This window comes from Gallus gallus, chromosome 2, assembly GCF_016699485.2.
Source record: "Gallus gallus isolate bGalGal1 chromosome 2, bGalGal1.mat.broiler.GRCg7b, whole genome shotgun sequence".
Taxonomy (NCBI): Eukaryota; Metazoa; Chordata; class Aves; order Galliformes; family Phasianidae; genus Gallus; species Gallus gallus.
This window is the reverse complement of record NC_052533.1, coordinates 19,236,776-19,251,957: the sequence shown is the minus strand read 5'-3', so window position 1 is coordinate 19,251,957 and position 15,182 is coordinate 19,236,776. Positions and strand designations below refer to the sequence as shown.

Here is a 15,182-nt window from a genome sequence, read left to right as displayed (position 1 = left end):
GACGCGAGGAGGGCGGCGCTGCCCCGCGCCCGCCGCCCGGTAGCTGCCGGGAGGGAGATGCTCGCTGTCACTTTCCCTCATCCCCACGCACCGCCCCCTGCCCTCCCCCCGCGCCCGCCGCCGGCGGTGCCCCGTCCCCCGGCGCCGCGCCGCGCGCTCCCCACAGGCAGCAGGCAGGGCCGCGCCGCCGCCCGCCCGCCCGCCTCGGCCCTCCCGCCCGCTCCCCGGCATGGCCGGGCGCTGAGGGGCGCCGCGCCGCCCCGCCTCGGCTCTGCCCGCCTCTGCCCCGCCGCGGGGCTCGGCTCTGCCCGGCTTCACGCCAATGGTCCAGAGCGACATGGCCAAATCGCCTCCCAGCCCGGCGCAGGAGGTGCCGATGGAGCTGCTGGACAACCCCCTGCCCGCGGCGGCAACGCAGGTAGGGCGGGGGCGGCGCGGCCCGGGGGCACCGCTGGGATCGGGAGCCGGGAGGGGCGGCGGGGAGCGGCCGGGGCGCGGCCCTCGGCGTGGGCTCCGCGCTCGGAAAAGTTTGGCATCCGGAGCGCCGCCGGCCCCCGGGATGCGCGAGCCGAGAGAAGCCGGCGGCTCTCCGGAGGGTGGATGGGCGGCACGCGTTGCGCCCGCGCTTGGCGCGCTGTCAGTGCCAGGTCCCGGCCGGGCTCCCCGCCGCGGTAACCTGTTGGTGCCGGGCGGGCGGGGGCGGAGGGGCCGAGCGGGTTCCGAGGCGGTGATGGGCGCTCTGGCAGCGGCGGCGCGGCCGCCTCGGGGCTGTCCGAGCGCTCAGGTGGACGGGCGCCGCGAGGGGACGGCGCCGCGGGGAGAGGGCTGCGCTCCGAAAGGTGGTTCCTGTATAATTGAGGAACGTTGCATAATGCCTTCGAGTTTGCAATAGTTGGCTACAAAGACTTTCGGTGCTATTTTTAAACCCAGTCAAAGGATGGTAAAATCCGATTGCGTGCGTTTTAAATTGCAAACATGCTTGCTCGAGCTCGGAGTTTTTTCCCTTTTGGGGTGGCGGTTTCATTTGCTGCTGCCAAAGCTTTCCCTGACGCTTTATGTCCTCTGAGGCGGTCTGGTGCCATCTCAGGAGTGCCGGATTGCCACGGGAAGACGCTGCCCGTCTGGCACAGGAGTCGCTAATTGCTCCGTGGGTGCTGGGAGCGGTGACAGCAGAGCAAAGCCCGGCACTGAAACGCAGCCGAGATGGGGCTGAACAAGTGTCTCTTTGGTTGTGGATTTGTCTGCAGCCTCTGAGTGCAGAGCACGTTTTGGCAGGGCTGTATGCTTTGCCAGCCTCTCCAGAAGCAGTGGCAAAGGAACTCGTTTCTGACCCACACCCTTTTTGTATCTTTTCAGCCCGAAGTGCAGAATCGGTGACTGTCAAATCATGACGCTTTGGTACTGCGGGTCAAACATTGATCGTAAAGCTCATTTTCACCCTCCACCCTCTTTTCACTAGTTATAAAAAAAACTCTGTTTAGAGAGAAAGATAGCTTGCCAACACCTACATTATCTGTGATTCAGGTAAAGTACTTCTATTTTATAGAATTGGTTTCTGAACACCTAAAGCCAAAAAGCCAATTTTTAAGATAGTGGTGACACAGCTTTTTGGTTGAGTGAATAATTTTCAGTTTTCAGAACCAGACTCTATCAGGCAAGACAGGAGTCACATCTTCATACGTACGTACCCTAGACCTACATAAACCTTTGGTATGGAAGAAATAAGATTATGGGAACAAAAGAGCCCTTTGGCTGAATGATAATGTTCACCTCATTCCTTAGCATGCTCTGCACTGAGAGACAATTATTCTGATCTGGGTTTTTGCTCCATTAACACAATTTCCAGAAAATCAATATGGTAAGATCTTGCTGCTTTAGAAAACACTCACAGCGAGAAGGAGAAGCTTAATGAGAGTGAGTGAATGATCAAGTAGATTGCCGGCAGGTCCTCCAGCTATGCTCACCACTGTCTTTTTCACTGAGGTGCTTATGTATCAATCCTAGAAAAATGTCATGCCAAGTAATGCGTCAGGAAGGAAAAAAACCATGCGAGCTTACGGAGTGATATCACTCCTCAAACTATTCTCTCTGAAGTGCTACTTCTGGTAATTATGATTAAGCAAAATATAATTGAAGAGCCCCTGTATACTTGTAGCAAGCCTCAGGATTTCTCTTACCCAAGAATTTGACTTTTGCAGAGCTGAGTGTTTCTTTTAATCTGGCTGTACATCCCAGTCGATACCTCGGGTTGTGTCCGGCCATCGATTTTGGCCAAACTCATTGGTGCTTGGCAGAGGCGTGAATGCAGTTAACACTCTTTAAGCAGTTTCTCTTAAAAGATTATTAAATATACGAACTGTTCCTAGATAGTCCCTGCATATAATCTATTTCTTATTTTTATGGTGTGTTTTTCTAACAAGATCTGCAAAAGGAATAAAATCCCTGCAGGTGTTGATCCTGGCATTCGTACCGTGCTCTCCCTGGGAAGTTCTTTGCAGCGGGGGAAGGTGCTCATGTTTCTGTGTTACCAAGAACACTGTGGCTTTTAGGTCTGTGCTACTGTAAGCGTGTAGTTCTGGGTGCTCACTGTGATCCCAGTCAAGGCAGGGTTTGTGGTGTGCTTTTAGCTGTCTGGTTGGGCCATGTGTGTGCGTGTGCTGGTAGTGATACTATTCACTCTGCTTGTGTCTGTGTCACTGCAAAGTTGCAGTTTTAGGTGTCACCCTTTTGTAAACAACTCAGCATCTGATTTTCAGGAATCATAAAACAAGAAACTGTTGAGCCATATCAGTGGTTGATAATCGGTATCTGGTTTTTGAAAAATCGACTTCATTACCATCTTAAAATCTTTCTTTCAAGAGCCTCTCAGATCTAGAAATCTGAATCCAAATATGCAAATTAATCATTTTAATTAACACAGATGCTATGGCAATTGGTATATAACATACTACAACAGGGCATATTAATGCCCTTCGTGGTAGTTCTCGGTCCTTCTCCTTTTTTTTTCCCCTCATTTAATTTTTTTCTGATCAAAGTCCATCAATCCCCAGGAATCACGAGATGTAATTTCTATTTTCTCATCCTGTGACTTCCTGGGTTGTGCTATAGGAACACCCTTTGCACTCAGGTCAGTAAATTATGTGGGATATTTCTAAGACAATATGATGAAGCCTCTTAGCAGGCAACTACAGGCTGCCTTGTCAAGGGAGGAGGCATCGTACTCCGGATGAATTCTTCCCTATTCCCCAATATCATTTTCCTCCTATTCTTTTCCTTGCCTTCTTATCTATCATCTTCCAGTGCGGGTTCTAACAGCCTGACACATTTGAAATGAAAACAGTTCCCTTCTTAATTGTTTTCTCCAGCTTCTTCACTCGCATTTAGATTTCCTCTGCAGCCCGGTACTGTTCCATGCTCCTGGCCCAAAGGCTGCTGGGGTGGCACTTGGCATGGGCAGGGCTGCCCACTGCTCAGGGCACAGCGTGGGGTCAGGACGGGCAGCCTCAGATCTCATTCTGTACTGACCGTGACTGATGCTCACAGGAGTTTTGGAGCAGTGTGCGTGCTGCCGATTCGAGAATATCAGTGCAGTTGTGGACCCTGCCCTTCCCAGATTTCTAGTTGTCTTTTCAGCTGCATGGCACCGTTCCCTCCCGCCTGTCCGGTGGTGATGAGGGCTGAAGGGAACGGCTGTATATTCCCCGCGGATTAATCATACTGCCCTCTGCTGCTGCATTTCAGCTAAGCTGATTTATCAGGACGCACAGCCTTTACCTATTCTTCAAGTGAACGTTTGCAACTGTGTATCTCTCTGGTCTAACTAGAGAGAATACCTTGTAGGTGGCAAACAAAGCAATTTGTATCCTTTTTTTTTACTCAGGCAATTGCAACGGCCATTATCAATAGAGGCATGGAAGGCTTTATTCTCTTTTGGCAGCATCCCTGCAAGCCAGATGCGGGAGTAGGACTATATATGAATAAAGAAAAGAAAAAATTAAACTAATACTTTGGGCTTTTCATGGTCCCGGGCAAGAGGTAGTACTTTTTCTCCTAATGGAGTAGCCTTCCAGCATCACGCTCCATGCTAACAAAAATGCATTCTGATAGTCTTTGACTAAAGAAAGCCCTTCAACTTTCAGCTGTTATTTTTCTGATGATCTTTCTCTGCTTTTAGGGTTTGTTTTGCATTGTCCAGAATTCACCAGAAGCAGGTAAAGATGTTTGGTTGTCTCGTCCAGTGACATTTCTTTGCCACTCAGGTGTTGCGCATCGTCAGCGTCTTTAGGCTATAGTTACTGTTTGCTTTTTTTCCTTAACATTCTCCTAGACTGCAAAACCTCTGTGAAGCAATTTAGCAGATTCACTCCTAACTTCTTTAAGAGTTAGCCATTTTCTAGAGCCAATCTCTGTTTTTGTCTTGTTTTGTCTCTAGGTTTATAATTTCAACCTGTTGTGGATGAAAAGTTCCCATACACTTCCAAGCTTGGCTTCTCTGGAGTCTCAGTTACTTTTCTTCTACTTTTTCTTAGTTCTTTCCTGTGCCAAGACAGAAGAGTTCAAAATAACACAAAGCAACCCAAATCAGCCTTCCTGCCCCGCAGGGCAGAGCGAAGCTTTCCATAAGCAGCTGCTTTTCCTGCAAGTCTATTGCCAAGACAGGTCTCTTCTGTGTCTAAAAGAAAGAAATAAACTCATGGGGAGCAGAAGGCACATGGCCTGCAACTGTAGTGTCTGATTCTAAAGGCTGCGGGAGGCATGGCTGGGTTTGGGCACAGGCCTCAGTGCCTGCTGATGTTATGAGCTCTGTTAGGAGGAGACAGTGTCAGTGGTGCAACGGGGAGATGGGCAGCAGAGTTTGACCAACGTGGTGTCCTGAGTCTCGGGAAGAAGAAGGCAGGTCAGGTCGCCCACCTGTTGTCTGCTGAAGTGGAAACAACTGGGCGCCCTGACCTGAGGTCCCAGGGAGAGTGTGGGAGCACAGGGAGCTGGCTCAGAAGTGCACAAACTGGTGAGAACTGGGCTATTTCTGGTGGCAGCACTGGAAAGACTTCATTGTAGGCCAGCAGAAAGGAGCTCCAAAGATTTCTTAGCAGAAGTGGTTTCTTTTTAGTGGCAGAAAAAGTGACGTTTGTCAAATATTTATATTGGGATGATGTATGAAAGTTTGGATAAGTAATTTTATTTGTGTTTTGATGTTGTCTTGTTGGTTAGGTATTAGATCTTAAAGAAGGGCTGTTGAATGGACTTAGCAGCCTCAGCATTTTAACTTGTGCAAACTATGGAGATCCTCACTTTGATAAGATGTCTCAAAGGATCCCTGGTCTTTTCTATATTGTCATCATTGCAGAAGGGTTGTTTGTTTGTTTGTTTGCTTTTAAGAAATCCAGGTTTTGACACCTAACTTTGGGATTCTTCTCTGTTATGGGAACATGAGTCTGTGTGCTCTGTAGGCAGCTTCCTCACTGAAGGCGTGTCGCAGGGCAAATGTAGGGTGACCTGAAACCCCAGCTCTGGGAGCAAGGCCAGCCAGGACACATTGTTGTGTCCAACATTGCTCTGTTGCCTCCGTTCCAATGGTGGGATGGAGCTGGAGAGTCCTGGGAAGCTCAATACTGAGGCCTTTTTCTTTACCTTTTGGTATTCTTTTGATCCTTGTAACTGGTCATTTGTTCATTTGAAGTCATGTAAGCTTCGTTCCAGCTCTGAATTTTTATTTTTTGTTTTGTTTTGTTTGCTTGTTTGTCCTCCCTGATTCCTTTCTGACATCATTTTCTATTTCAAGACTTGAATCTATTTCAGCGACTTTGATGCCTAATTCTTCTGCTCCTTCTTTTACTCTTTGAGTAGGTCCGGCAGAGGGAAGCTTTCTGTGGGTGGCTCCTGTTTCCTGAATTTATCTTTGCCTCTAACCATGGTATCAGTCTTGATGGCTGATGCTATTTTATCTGTTATAATTAGTAAAGGCTCAGACTTACACTATGTCTATTTCTCTTTGGTATGAGATACCACTGGAGTGGTTGCTGGTGAAGGCTTTTTTCAGACTTTCACTGAAGATCAGTTCCCTGGCTGTGGATAGCCGACGATCTGACATGTTTTATCACCTCTTCCAGATGATAGGATTTTGATACAGTGATAAAGCATGCCTTCTGCTTGTTATGTGTGTTAGAGGATTAAATGTTACAGATAGATGCCTTTCACGTCTTGAGGCAGAACCTCATTAAAATTGGAGGGTTTCACTGGGCAATGTTAATCTCATCTGTTTGCAATAACTTGAGGTAGCTCTATTTGAAACTGTTAATTACTAGGAGACTGCTTTTCATGCCTGTAATGCTTCATATGATTCCCATATTTTGTTTGATTACACGGTCTGAACAAAGGTTGCACGATGTACATCAGGGCTGGAAAACAGAGTCGTCCTTTGCTTTGTGAAGTCTCTGTTGATGAACTGCTCTTTACAAGATGACTTTGGTAGATTTTTTTAGGGCTTCGCATAGTCTGCCAGGTATTTTAAGAAGCTGTAGAACATAAATGTGTGTGGTTGTGTTTCTTGTCTCTGGCAGCTCCACTGATTTTAAAAGAACTTCACACATCTGACTAATAAACCAAGCTACAGTTTTGATCCTGTAAACACTTGCATGTATACTGATCTTTGTTTGTGTAAGGAGTGATGCTGAAATCCAGTGAGAATGTTTCCTTCAGCAAACTTCTTGTATAAACAGACTTAGTGTCAAGACTGGAGCCTGCTGTATTAAAATGAGCTGGGTTGAGTTACAGTACAGAATGGGTTTAGGGTGGTTCTAGTGGGCAGCACTAACGTGTTTAAGGAAGGTGCCCCAGGTTGCTGGTTTTGCTGGTTGTGCTGGCCAATGCTCGCACATCATGATTCAACCCTTTATTTTTAGCTACATAATTACAGCCAACTGCTGAACAGAACATAGATTAGACAGCCCATTTTCATATGGAAATCACAATAACATATTGGGTTCACTGTGATTTATTTATTTATTTATTTTCCCCCCAGAATTGCACGTATCTTGTAGATCATGTGTTTATTTTTTCTTTCGGTACAAAGTTCTTGTTCTTGCATGAAGCTCTTATGGAAAAAAAAAAAGACATTAAGAAAGCAAAACATAATGAATATGACAAGATGAGTCTTCATGGTTCTTCACATGACAGAGACACTTAATCATTTTTTGAAATCTGTTTGTTTGTGGAAGACTTATCACATGTTTAGAACAAAGTTTTCAACATTTCTGGCTGTGGGAATAGGCTTGGAAGGCATAGAAGACAAATGTAGTCCCAGATTGGTATCCTTTAAAATAACAAGAACACCCATCAAATCAGCCTTTTCTCACATGCCAAGGCTGTCCTCCCTTTCCTCTAACTCAGAATCAGTCCGTGCAGGAAAGCAGCTGCACCGTGGGCCCTCCCTGCAGCCTGCCATCCTGTCCGACATGTCCCGTGCACAAAGTTGGCATGCAGCTGGTGCCCTTCAACTGTTTTCGCTTACATAAGACTGGTACAAAAATGTGCAGGCTGCTGTGCATGAAAAAAAAATACAAAAATAATAAAAAAACAGCGATTGAAAATCAAGATGAGAATACATTTGAGGTGGATTTGGGCTGTGATGTTGCCTGAAATGAAGGCTTTTAGTTGTTGCTATGCAGGTAGAGAAGCAGTTTGTCTCTCTGCTTGCAATGCTTTTTTATTCTGGTCTTGTTTATTTTGTCCTTGTAAATCTGGGTACTGTTCCTATTTTGCTTTTGCAGTAATTTTTTGCCTTATAAAACTGAATAAATGATACTATAAGTAAAGTAAATATTAAAGAAACTGGTTGCAAATACAGAAATGTGATTGTGGAAGAGAATATATGTTCATTGTTCTAATATCTCCTTGGGGATTACACAGTATTATGGTGTACATTATGCATGAAATTGCCTACTTCTTTACATAGATTCTTTATACACTGTGAATACTTTGAATCTTTATTTTTTGTGAAAATATTTTTGTATCCTTCCACCAAAATGGAGAAAAGATGCTCAGGATATTGACAGCTAACTGTGCCACTGTAGTTGCTTTAGTGATAGCAATTTTTAATAACGGGTTAATTTTGATTTAAAAATAAAGTGTTTTTATATAAAGATCATTGATGTTAAAGACAATTTGTATATATTGTATATGACCTTAACATTCTATTTTATCATGTGGAACAAACGTGACTTGCAAAGGACTGTCTAATCTAACAATAAGTGGAAAATTTCTCCTATGATTTACTGGTAGTAGCGCTTCCAATCTACTCTTTATTCTTACAGATCTGTAAAGTCCTTTGTAGGATCAAAATTTTCTTCTTTTGCCATAGATTCCTTTTGGAAATGCAACCCTGTGAAATCATTCCTGGTTCATTGTTCAGTTTATGTTTCATGACTTAACTTGACTCATCAGAAAGTCATATCTTCATCCCTATGATGTGCACTATGCCTTCCTTTCTTTTCCTGCCTTCCTTTCTTTTCCTGCCTTCCTTTCTTTTCCTGCCTTCCTTTCTTTTCCTGCCTTCCTTTCTTTTCCTTTATAGTTTTGCCCTAAGCAACATGTTGTTTAAGGCCAATTCTTGTTCAGTTCAGTTTTCACAAAATCCCAGAAGAGCTGAGGTTGGCGGGGTGCTCAGGATCCATGTGGCCCAACCCCTGCTCCAGCAGGGATGCCCAGAGCAGGTGCCCAAGGCCATGTCTGGGCAGCTTCGGAGATCTCTGAGGAAGAGACTCCACAGCCTCTCCCTTTTTGTAAAAATCATATTAATTTGCCAAAATATCTTTATCATAAATCCACAGTTTGGGAGAAGCTCTTAAGTCACTGGTAGTTCAATGATGTAGCACATTAAATTATTTTGCTGAGAGTCAGTGTCAGGCTGGCAGATCTATTGTTTGTTTTTAAAATACTGTTGTAATGCTGGAGTCTAAGCAGAGCTCTGAAGTCCCCCAGAGTCAACATTAGTGGTCTGTATACAGCCTGAAGTTGTTCTACTGCATCTCTTGGAGGCAATCTATCTGCATTTGTTGATTTGAAAAATGATCTTACTTAGTAGTGCCTATTTGTCATCCTCCATGATTACTTTTAGGCTCTGATGTATTCCGTCATATTTAACATTTGTTAGCTAAGAGTCAAAGCTCAGATTTTGAAGTCATGATCAGTAGATGTTTTCAGCATGAAATTTAACTGCCTCTGAGCCTGTCCTTTCCTGCTACAAAAAGCTGATGGGACTTGTGCCCAGAGCTCCTTCTGCTCTGCACATTGCCCAAACCCAGGGAGGGACACACTTGGTGCACCCAGGCAGGGTTTCAGCCTGAGGTTTGCTGTGTGCATTGTAACATGTTTGCAAACTCATTCTCCAATACACCAATCACAGTTTTCTCATCGTCCCTAAACTCAGGACCAACAGCAGCTTTTCACCAAAGATGGCGGAATGATGTGGATGCATGGACTGAGAGTTTCAGAAAATAATAATGAATAAATAATATAATTATTTAGTGTAATGTACTGAGGTATCAGCACACTATTAGAAAGGTTTTTTAAAGATTATTTTTAGTGGTATGCTTTAAATAAATTGGTGAAATTTCCGTAAGGGAGTTTTTACTCTTGGGAAAAGGACAGTGAGATAGTCTGGGGGGAAGATATGATACAAATCACTGAAAATTCAACATGTAGGTGAGGGTGGCTGCTGTAGTTTTTGGTTTTTTTTTTTTTTTTAATTTTTTCCCTGACTTATTGTGGAACTTTAAAGTTCAGTGATGAATGCAAGATGGGAGCTAAGATTGGGCATGTGCCAAAGCAGACCTTGGAAGTGAAGAGAAGGACCCTGCTTATTGCTGGGACCTGTGGGAGGTATTTAAAGACGGGAGATGTGAGCCAGAGAGATAGATTAGTAAAGTGACCTTTAAAGCAGAGTGATGAGTGACAAAAAAGTACATTTATCAGTCTCAAGGAAAATAATATTTGAAGTTGTCAAGACACGGTTTTATTGCAAGTTTAAATGAACTTTAGAAATATGACTGGATATAAAGGGCTGTATCCTAATGTAGTAGCACAGAACAAATCTGCAAGATTCTGCTTTATCTGGAAGCGTTTGAGGCAGTCACAACGTGGTTTACTGTCATTCTCTAAAAAGCAGTTGCAAATAGCATGGTTTGGAACTCTCACGTTTTCTTATTTAATTTTATTTTACCATACTTTTTGATGGTTTGTGTTCATCTCGCAGAACAAATACTTTTTTTTTTTGTGGAGGTGGTCATTTGCTGTATTTCTAAAACATAGTTTAACCATTTTTACTTGCTTTCTCCTTTTGTCTTTTTGATAGATTCAAACAATGTTTTTTCAGTTATACATATTCTTCCAGTTTCATATTCAGTTCTTCTTTATCTATTATGCTACTTTTCCTTAATTTAACTTTCTTTTTTTAAAATTGTCACTGTTTTTATGTTTATCCTCAGTTCATATCTTCTAAATCAAGTAGCTGTTGGTCACCATTTTCTGTTCCCGCAGCTGACGTGGCTCACAGCTGTGGTGTGCTGGAGGCTGACCCTCTATTGCCCATCCTAGTTTGTGCATTTAGGTGCGCTGTAAGGCAAGCTGTACTACTTAGTCATTTTGACTTGTGTCAGTAATACAACTCTACAAGTTTATAAATGCTTCTCCGAACCTGTGTGAAAAAATAAACATTCAAAGCTCAATTGGCCAAATCTAACTTTGTTAGTGAGCACATATGTGTGTAGCCCCATCAGTTACTTACCGAACACTGGTGATCAATAGGCACAAAGCTGATCATTCAAAGCTCTGCTGGCCTAGTAGACACTGGTAAAGCTTTCGCTGAGAGCTGTCTGTGCAACACAAACTAATGTTGTATCCCTAATCTGTTTTTCTTTTTCTTTCTTTTTTAACAGTCTTATAGTAAAGGGGCAAGAAGAAAAAATCGGTTTAAAGGATCAGATGGGAGTACATCTTCTGACACTACCTCTAATAGTTTTGTACGCCAGGTACGTGGTATTCAGTTTTATGTCTGGAGAACTTGGTGTTAATGTTCAAATACTTCTCTTTTATAAATTGTCAAATCAAAGAGTGATGGTGTAGCCTGAGGATTAGTACAGTTTTTCTGCCAAGACAGGGAAAAAATATTTGGTTGCTATTGTTTTGATCTTGGCAGAAAAGTACTTTTTCATTTCTTATTCAGTTCCATGTATAGTAGTTTTCATTATTTTTTTCTGTAGTGCTGTCAGGTGATTGAAGCTGGAGGAGGAGGTGGAGTCTCATGGCAGTGGCTAAAGTGGCAACATTTGGGAGAAAGCGTCAAAACCTACTAGTCCTGGGGATTTCCTGCTTAAAATTGTGCTGTGCGAGGCAGAGCTCACTGCTATGCCTTCCTCCCAGTGTTATTTAAAATTATGGTTTGGAGGGGAAATTCCTGGCAGCATTGTGCCCATCAAACAGATGCTGAAAGGCCAGGAAAAGCTACAGGGTTCCATAGCCTGTTCCTGTGCACATGTATTTGGGATCCCTTCTTACATGGAGCCTCATGGGTATTCTAGACGTGGGTGGGTGCTTGACGAACAACTTGATCTGGTCAACAGAGGTAATGAAGAACATGGTGAAGGATCTTTGGCTACAGACCTAAGAGAGTAAGTTTCTATGTACTTATGGTAGAGGACAACCCAGAGAGCAGAAAGGGTGCTTAAATCTGTACCATGACTGCACCTATCCAAAGAGCCAGAAATACACTTGTCTGTGCCCTGCTGATTTAAGCTGCAGCATTACAAATGTAGACATGTCAGCTGCTTTTTGAAGGGTTTCTGGAACTCAGGAGGTTTAATTGCAGAGTTTTTGGTTTTACTATAAGGAAACACCTGACTTCCGTCTTATCCACCTTGTCTTTCAGGTGTTTCAGTTTCAAACTGTTCAGTGACTCCATTGCTGTTGCATTAGTTGTTTCAGTATGCATCCTCTGTTAGCAAAAAATGTTCTGCTTTGTCCTGTTGTGATCATGCTAGCGGGTTTTGTGATAGGCCATGGATTTGAAAGAGATAGGTTTGTTGGATATAGTTGTGAAATATTACTTGATCATGAGAGTTTCAGTGGCAGTGAACAAGATGAAGATGAAACACTTGATCAATAAATCACTGATTTATGGCATTTTGTTCTGTTTAAAAGTACTCCAAAAAAGACAAAGTAGTGTTTGGGAGTTGCAACAGATCTCCCTGTCCCAAGAGTTCTCTGTAAAGAATCTGTTTTGCTGTTTTCCTTAGCTCGTCATGGGTGTTGAGCTCAGCTTGGAACATTTTTAGCAGAGTAAGAGTGTTTATTTTACACCAGCTATGCACAGCTCTTTGACTTTCTTGTTTACTTAAATGAGGTCTGAAATTAGTCTTAAGTATCTCTTCTTGGTATCATTCATAGGAGTAAGGCAAGGAGGATGGATCTTCAAACTCCACATAGATGTTGAGTTGGATTACCGTAATCAATGGAGATCTGTCTGATTATAGAATATGGGGAATGATTCATCAAAATCTTGAAAACAGGCTTATGAATCAGGGTAGGTGAGCTATAGTCTAAAGGAGTCTGTATAATTTCTGGGGCTATGAAGGGAACACAGACCACAGATATCTCAAGTGCAGGTTTTTACAAAGGAGTTTTATATCATTCTCTAACTCCAATTTTAGTAGTTACACAAGTGATACAATAAAGATGACTGAAGGGGGGAGGAACTGAGCTGCAGGGAAAAATCAGAGATTTAAGAGATTGCTGAAGCAAACTCAGTTTTGATATGATATTGTCAGTGAAAATAATGAAGGGATGTTAATGGATAAATATGTTATGTAGTGTTGTCCAAAGCTAAAAGTAAAAGATAAAAATCACACAACATTCCTTGCAAATCATGTACAGGTAGAGTTTGAGTTGTAACACATGCATAGAAGTGCGTCTTCACACTTGGTGCTAGGAGGTTTATTTCAGACCCTAGACTGCATCTTCAGCAGGCTTAGCTGTCCTGGTCTTCCTGGGACTGCTTACTCTTCTCTTATGCTAATGAAGATATGCCCCATACATTAAGCAGAGTGGGTGCAGTTGCTTTCTGCTGGCTCAGCTGCCCTGCCCTTCCCTCGTGGCTGCATATTGCCTTCTCTGCATTTCTCTCTTGGAGAATATTTTACATTATACAAATGAATTTAATTGTTCTGCCATAACCATGTATTTACAGGAGAAAAAATGAATCCAAGACTTTGATGAAATGGATGAATGCAGCAGATAAGTAGAATGGAAAAATTAATCCAGAACCTGTAGAACCAATAATAGGATCTATTATGTTTTATTGTTACCTCAAAACTGGAAAGTCAGTTTTGGCTTGGTGAGCTGTTTGTACGTTTGTTGGCAGTAATTGTGATCTGCACATGAGATGCACATAACCTGTTTGTTTCAGCAGTGCCCACTGTGCCTACAGATGCTTTTTGACTTCTTTCATCTTACTTCCTTTCACATTTACTTCTGAATTTATCCTTCAACTTCCATATGCACCTCTACATATACTCCAATCTATGCACAAGAGTGATTCCTGGAGTTGTCCTGAGCATTTATTACTGAAATCTGACTATGTTCCTCATAAACAAGAAAGAATGTCTGGAAAGTCCTTTTGAGTCATCTGCAGCTGACCTGGCCTTTCACTGGGTGAGCTGGGAAAGGCAGGCAGGTTCTTGCTGCAAGAACTGCTGGGAAGTGGTGCTGGGTAAGAGAAAACAAATATGTCTAGTCCTGAAAAAATGTGTAAGAGCAACGCACTGGAGATACTATGCAAGAGCAAGTTGGAAACAGGATTCAGTCATTTCAATCCATGGAGTCACTGGCCATTTGAGCTAAAGCTACTGTAGGAGTAGGCAGTAGGTGTCTATTACTTGCATTGACAAAGCTTTATTGTGTTTGTGTTTTACTGTTTCCTTAAGGACACATGCACCTCTGGCTCCGGTATGTTCCTGGCACGCTTCCTGCAGTGCATACCAAGTGCTACAATAGTAAAAACAATGCCAACTTAGTTTTATTTGAATGAGAGAGAACAAAGTAATATTTTATTCAAATTGCTTGAAAATTGCTGCTGTTGTATAAGGAGGATGAAATGCACTCTGCACGACCCTGTGCACAGCGATCTTTTCCACTGAAATTTGTTTTTCAGAGTAATGAAAAAGAGCAGAGCCATTTATCCAGTGTTGTTACCGGTACATATAAAGGAAGCATTAAGCTGAAGCAAGAGCAATTTTATACATATATATAAAATAATAATTTTAAAGCAGTTCTTTTTAATGCAGTTAAATCTCCCCTGTACTATGAACTTTATCTGTTGATATAGATTTTTATTTCTGTTTTTTGCTTATGATACTGAAAACCTATAAGGTTTTAGGAGGGTGCTTAGGGTCATATTCCTATCTGTTGGGTTTTTTTTTTTAGAATTGTTTGTTTCATTTTGTCTCCAGAGTGGTATTTATGATGTTGGAGCATTAGAAAATAACAGCTTGGACTTCCTTCCGTTTGTGAGCATCTCCTGCTTGACTTTTCAACAGCTGGAGAAGGAAGAATTTTTTTTTTCCCTATGTTGTGAACTCATATTAGCAATTAAGCAGTGTATTTGGGAAGGAGAAACACACCACGCTTTAATCGGCTTCTAGCTAACTTTAATTAGTTGTCTTTAGGGAGCTAAAGAACATTGTGTTTTCACCATCTTTTCTGAGGTTTGGAGTGATAAGCCACTTGTTGTTGGGGTTAGCTAGTAAATACTGAATTGGATCTGATCTGTACTTGCTGCCATTTTGAATGATGCATGGTAATGATTTTGTTCCCAAGGGTTTTTCAAAATACCCATCAAACAAAATATTTTGCAGACAACACTGTGGCACTTCCCAGCAACATTATTTTAAGCAATTGCATATTCTGATAGCATTACATATTTTGTGCTTGCACTTCTGGACCTGTCTTTGTCAAGGTTTTATTTTAAATCCTAATGATTAACCACTGAGGCAGTCTAAGTTGTTGGGATTTCTGTGTATCGCAAAGACAGATTAGGTTGTGAAATAGACTGTGTGCTACAGACATGCTTACCGAAATATTTAAGGTTTTATAAATCTGTGGGTTTTTTTCTGCCTCTAAATGTTGGCTTG

The 15,182-nt window shown here is 42.6% G+C and overlaps 1 protein-coding gene across 5 annotated transcripts in view; it reads left to right on the top strand.

The window, feature by feature from the left end:
• Positions 1–215: 215 nt before the first annotated feature.
• CACNB2 (calcium voltage-gated channel auxiliary subunit beta 2) overlaps positions 216–15,182 on the top strand; it is a 229,796-nt gene continuing 214,829 nt past the window's right edge. For all 5 annotated transcript variants that reach the window (XM_015282014.4, XM_015282013.4, XM_015282012.4 and 2 more), the window contains exons 1-2: positions 216–418; positions 10,935–11,027. In XM_015282014.4, the coding sequence (XP_015137500.1) occupies positions 323–418; positions 10,935–11,027 (189 nt within the window). In that variant the 5' untranslated portion in view covers positions 216–322. The remainder of the gene's footprint in view (positions 419–10,934; positions 11,028–15,182) is intronic.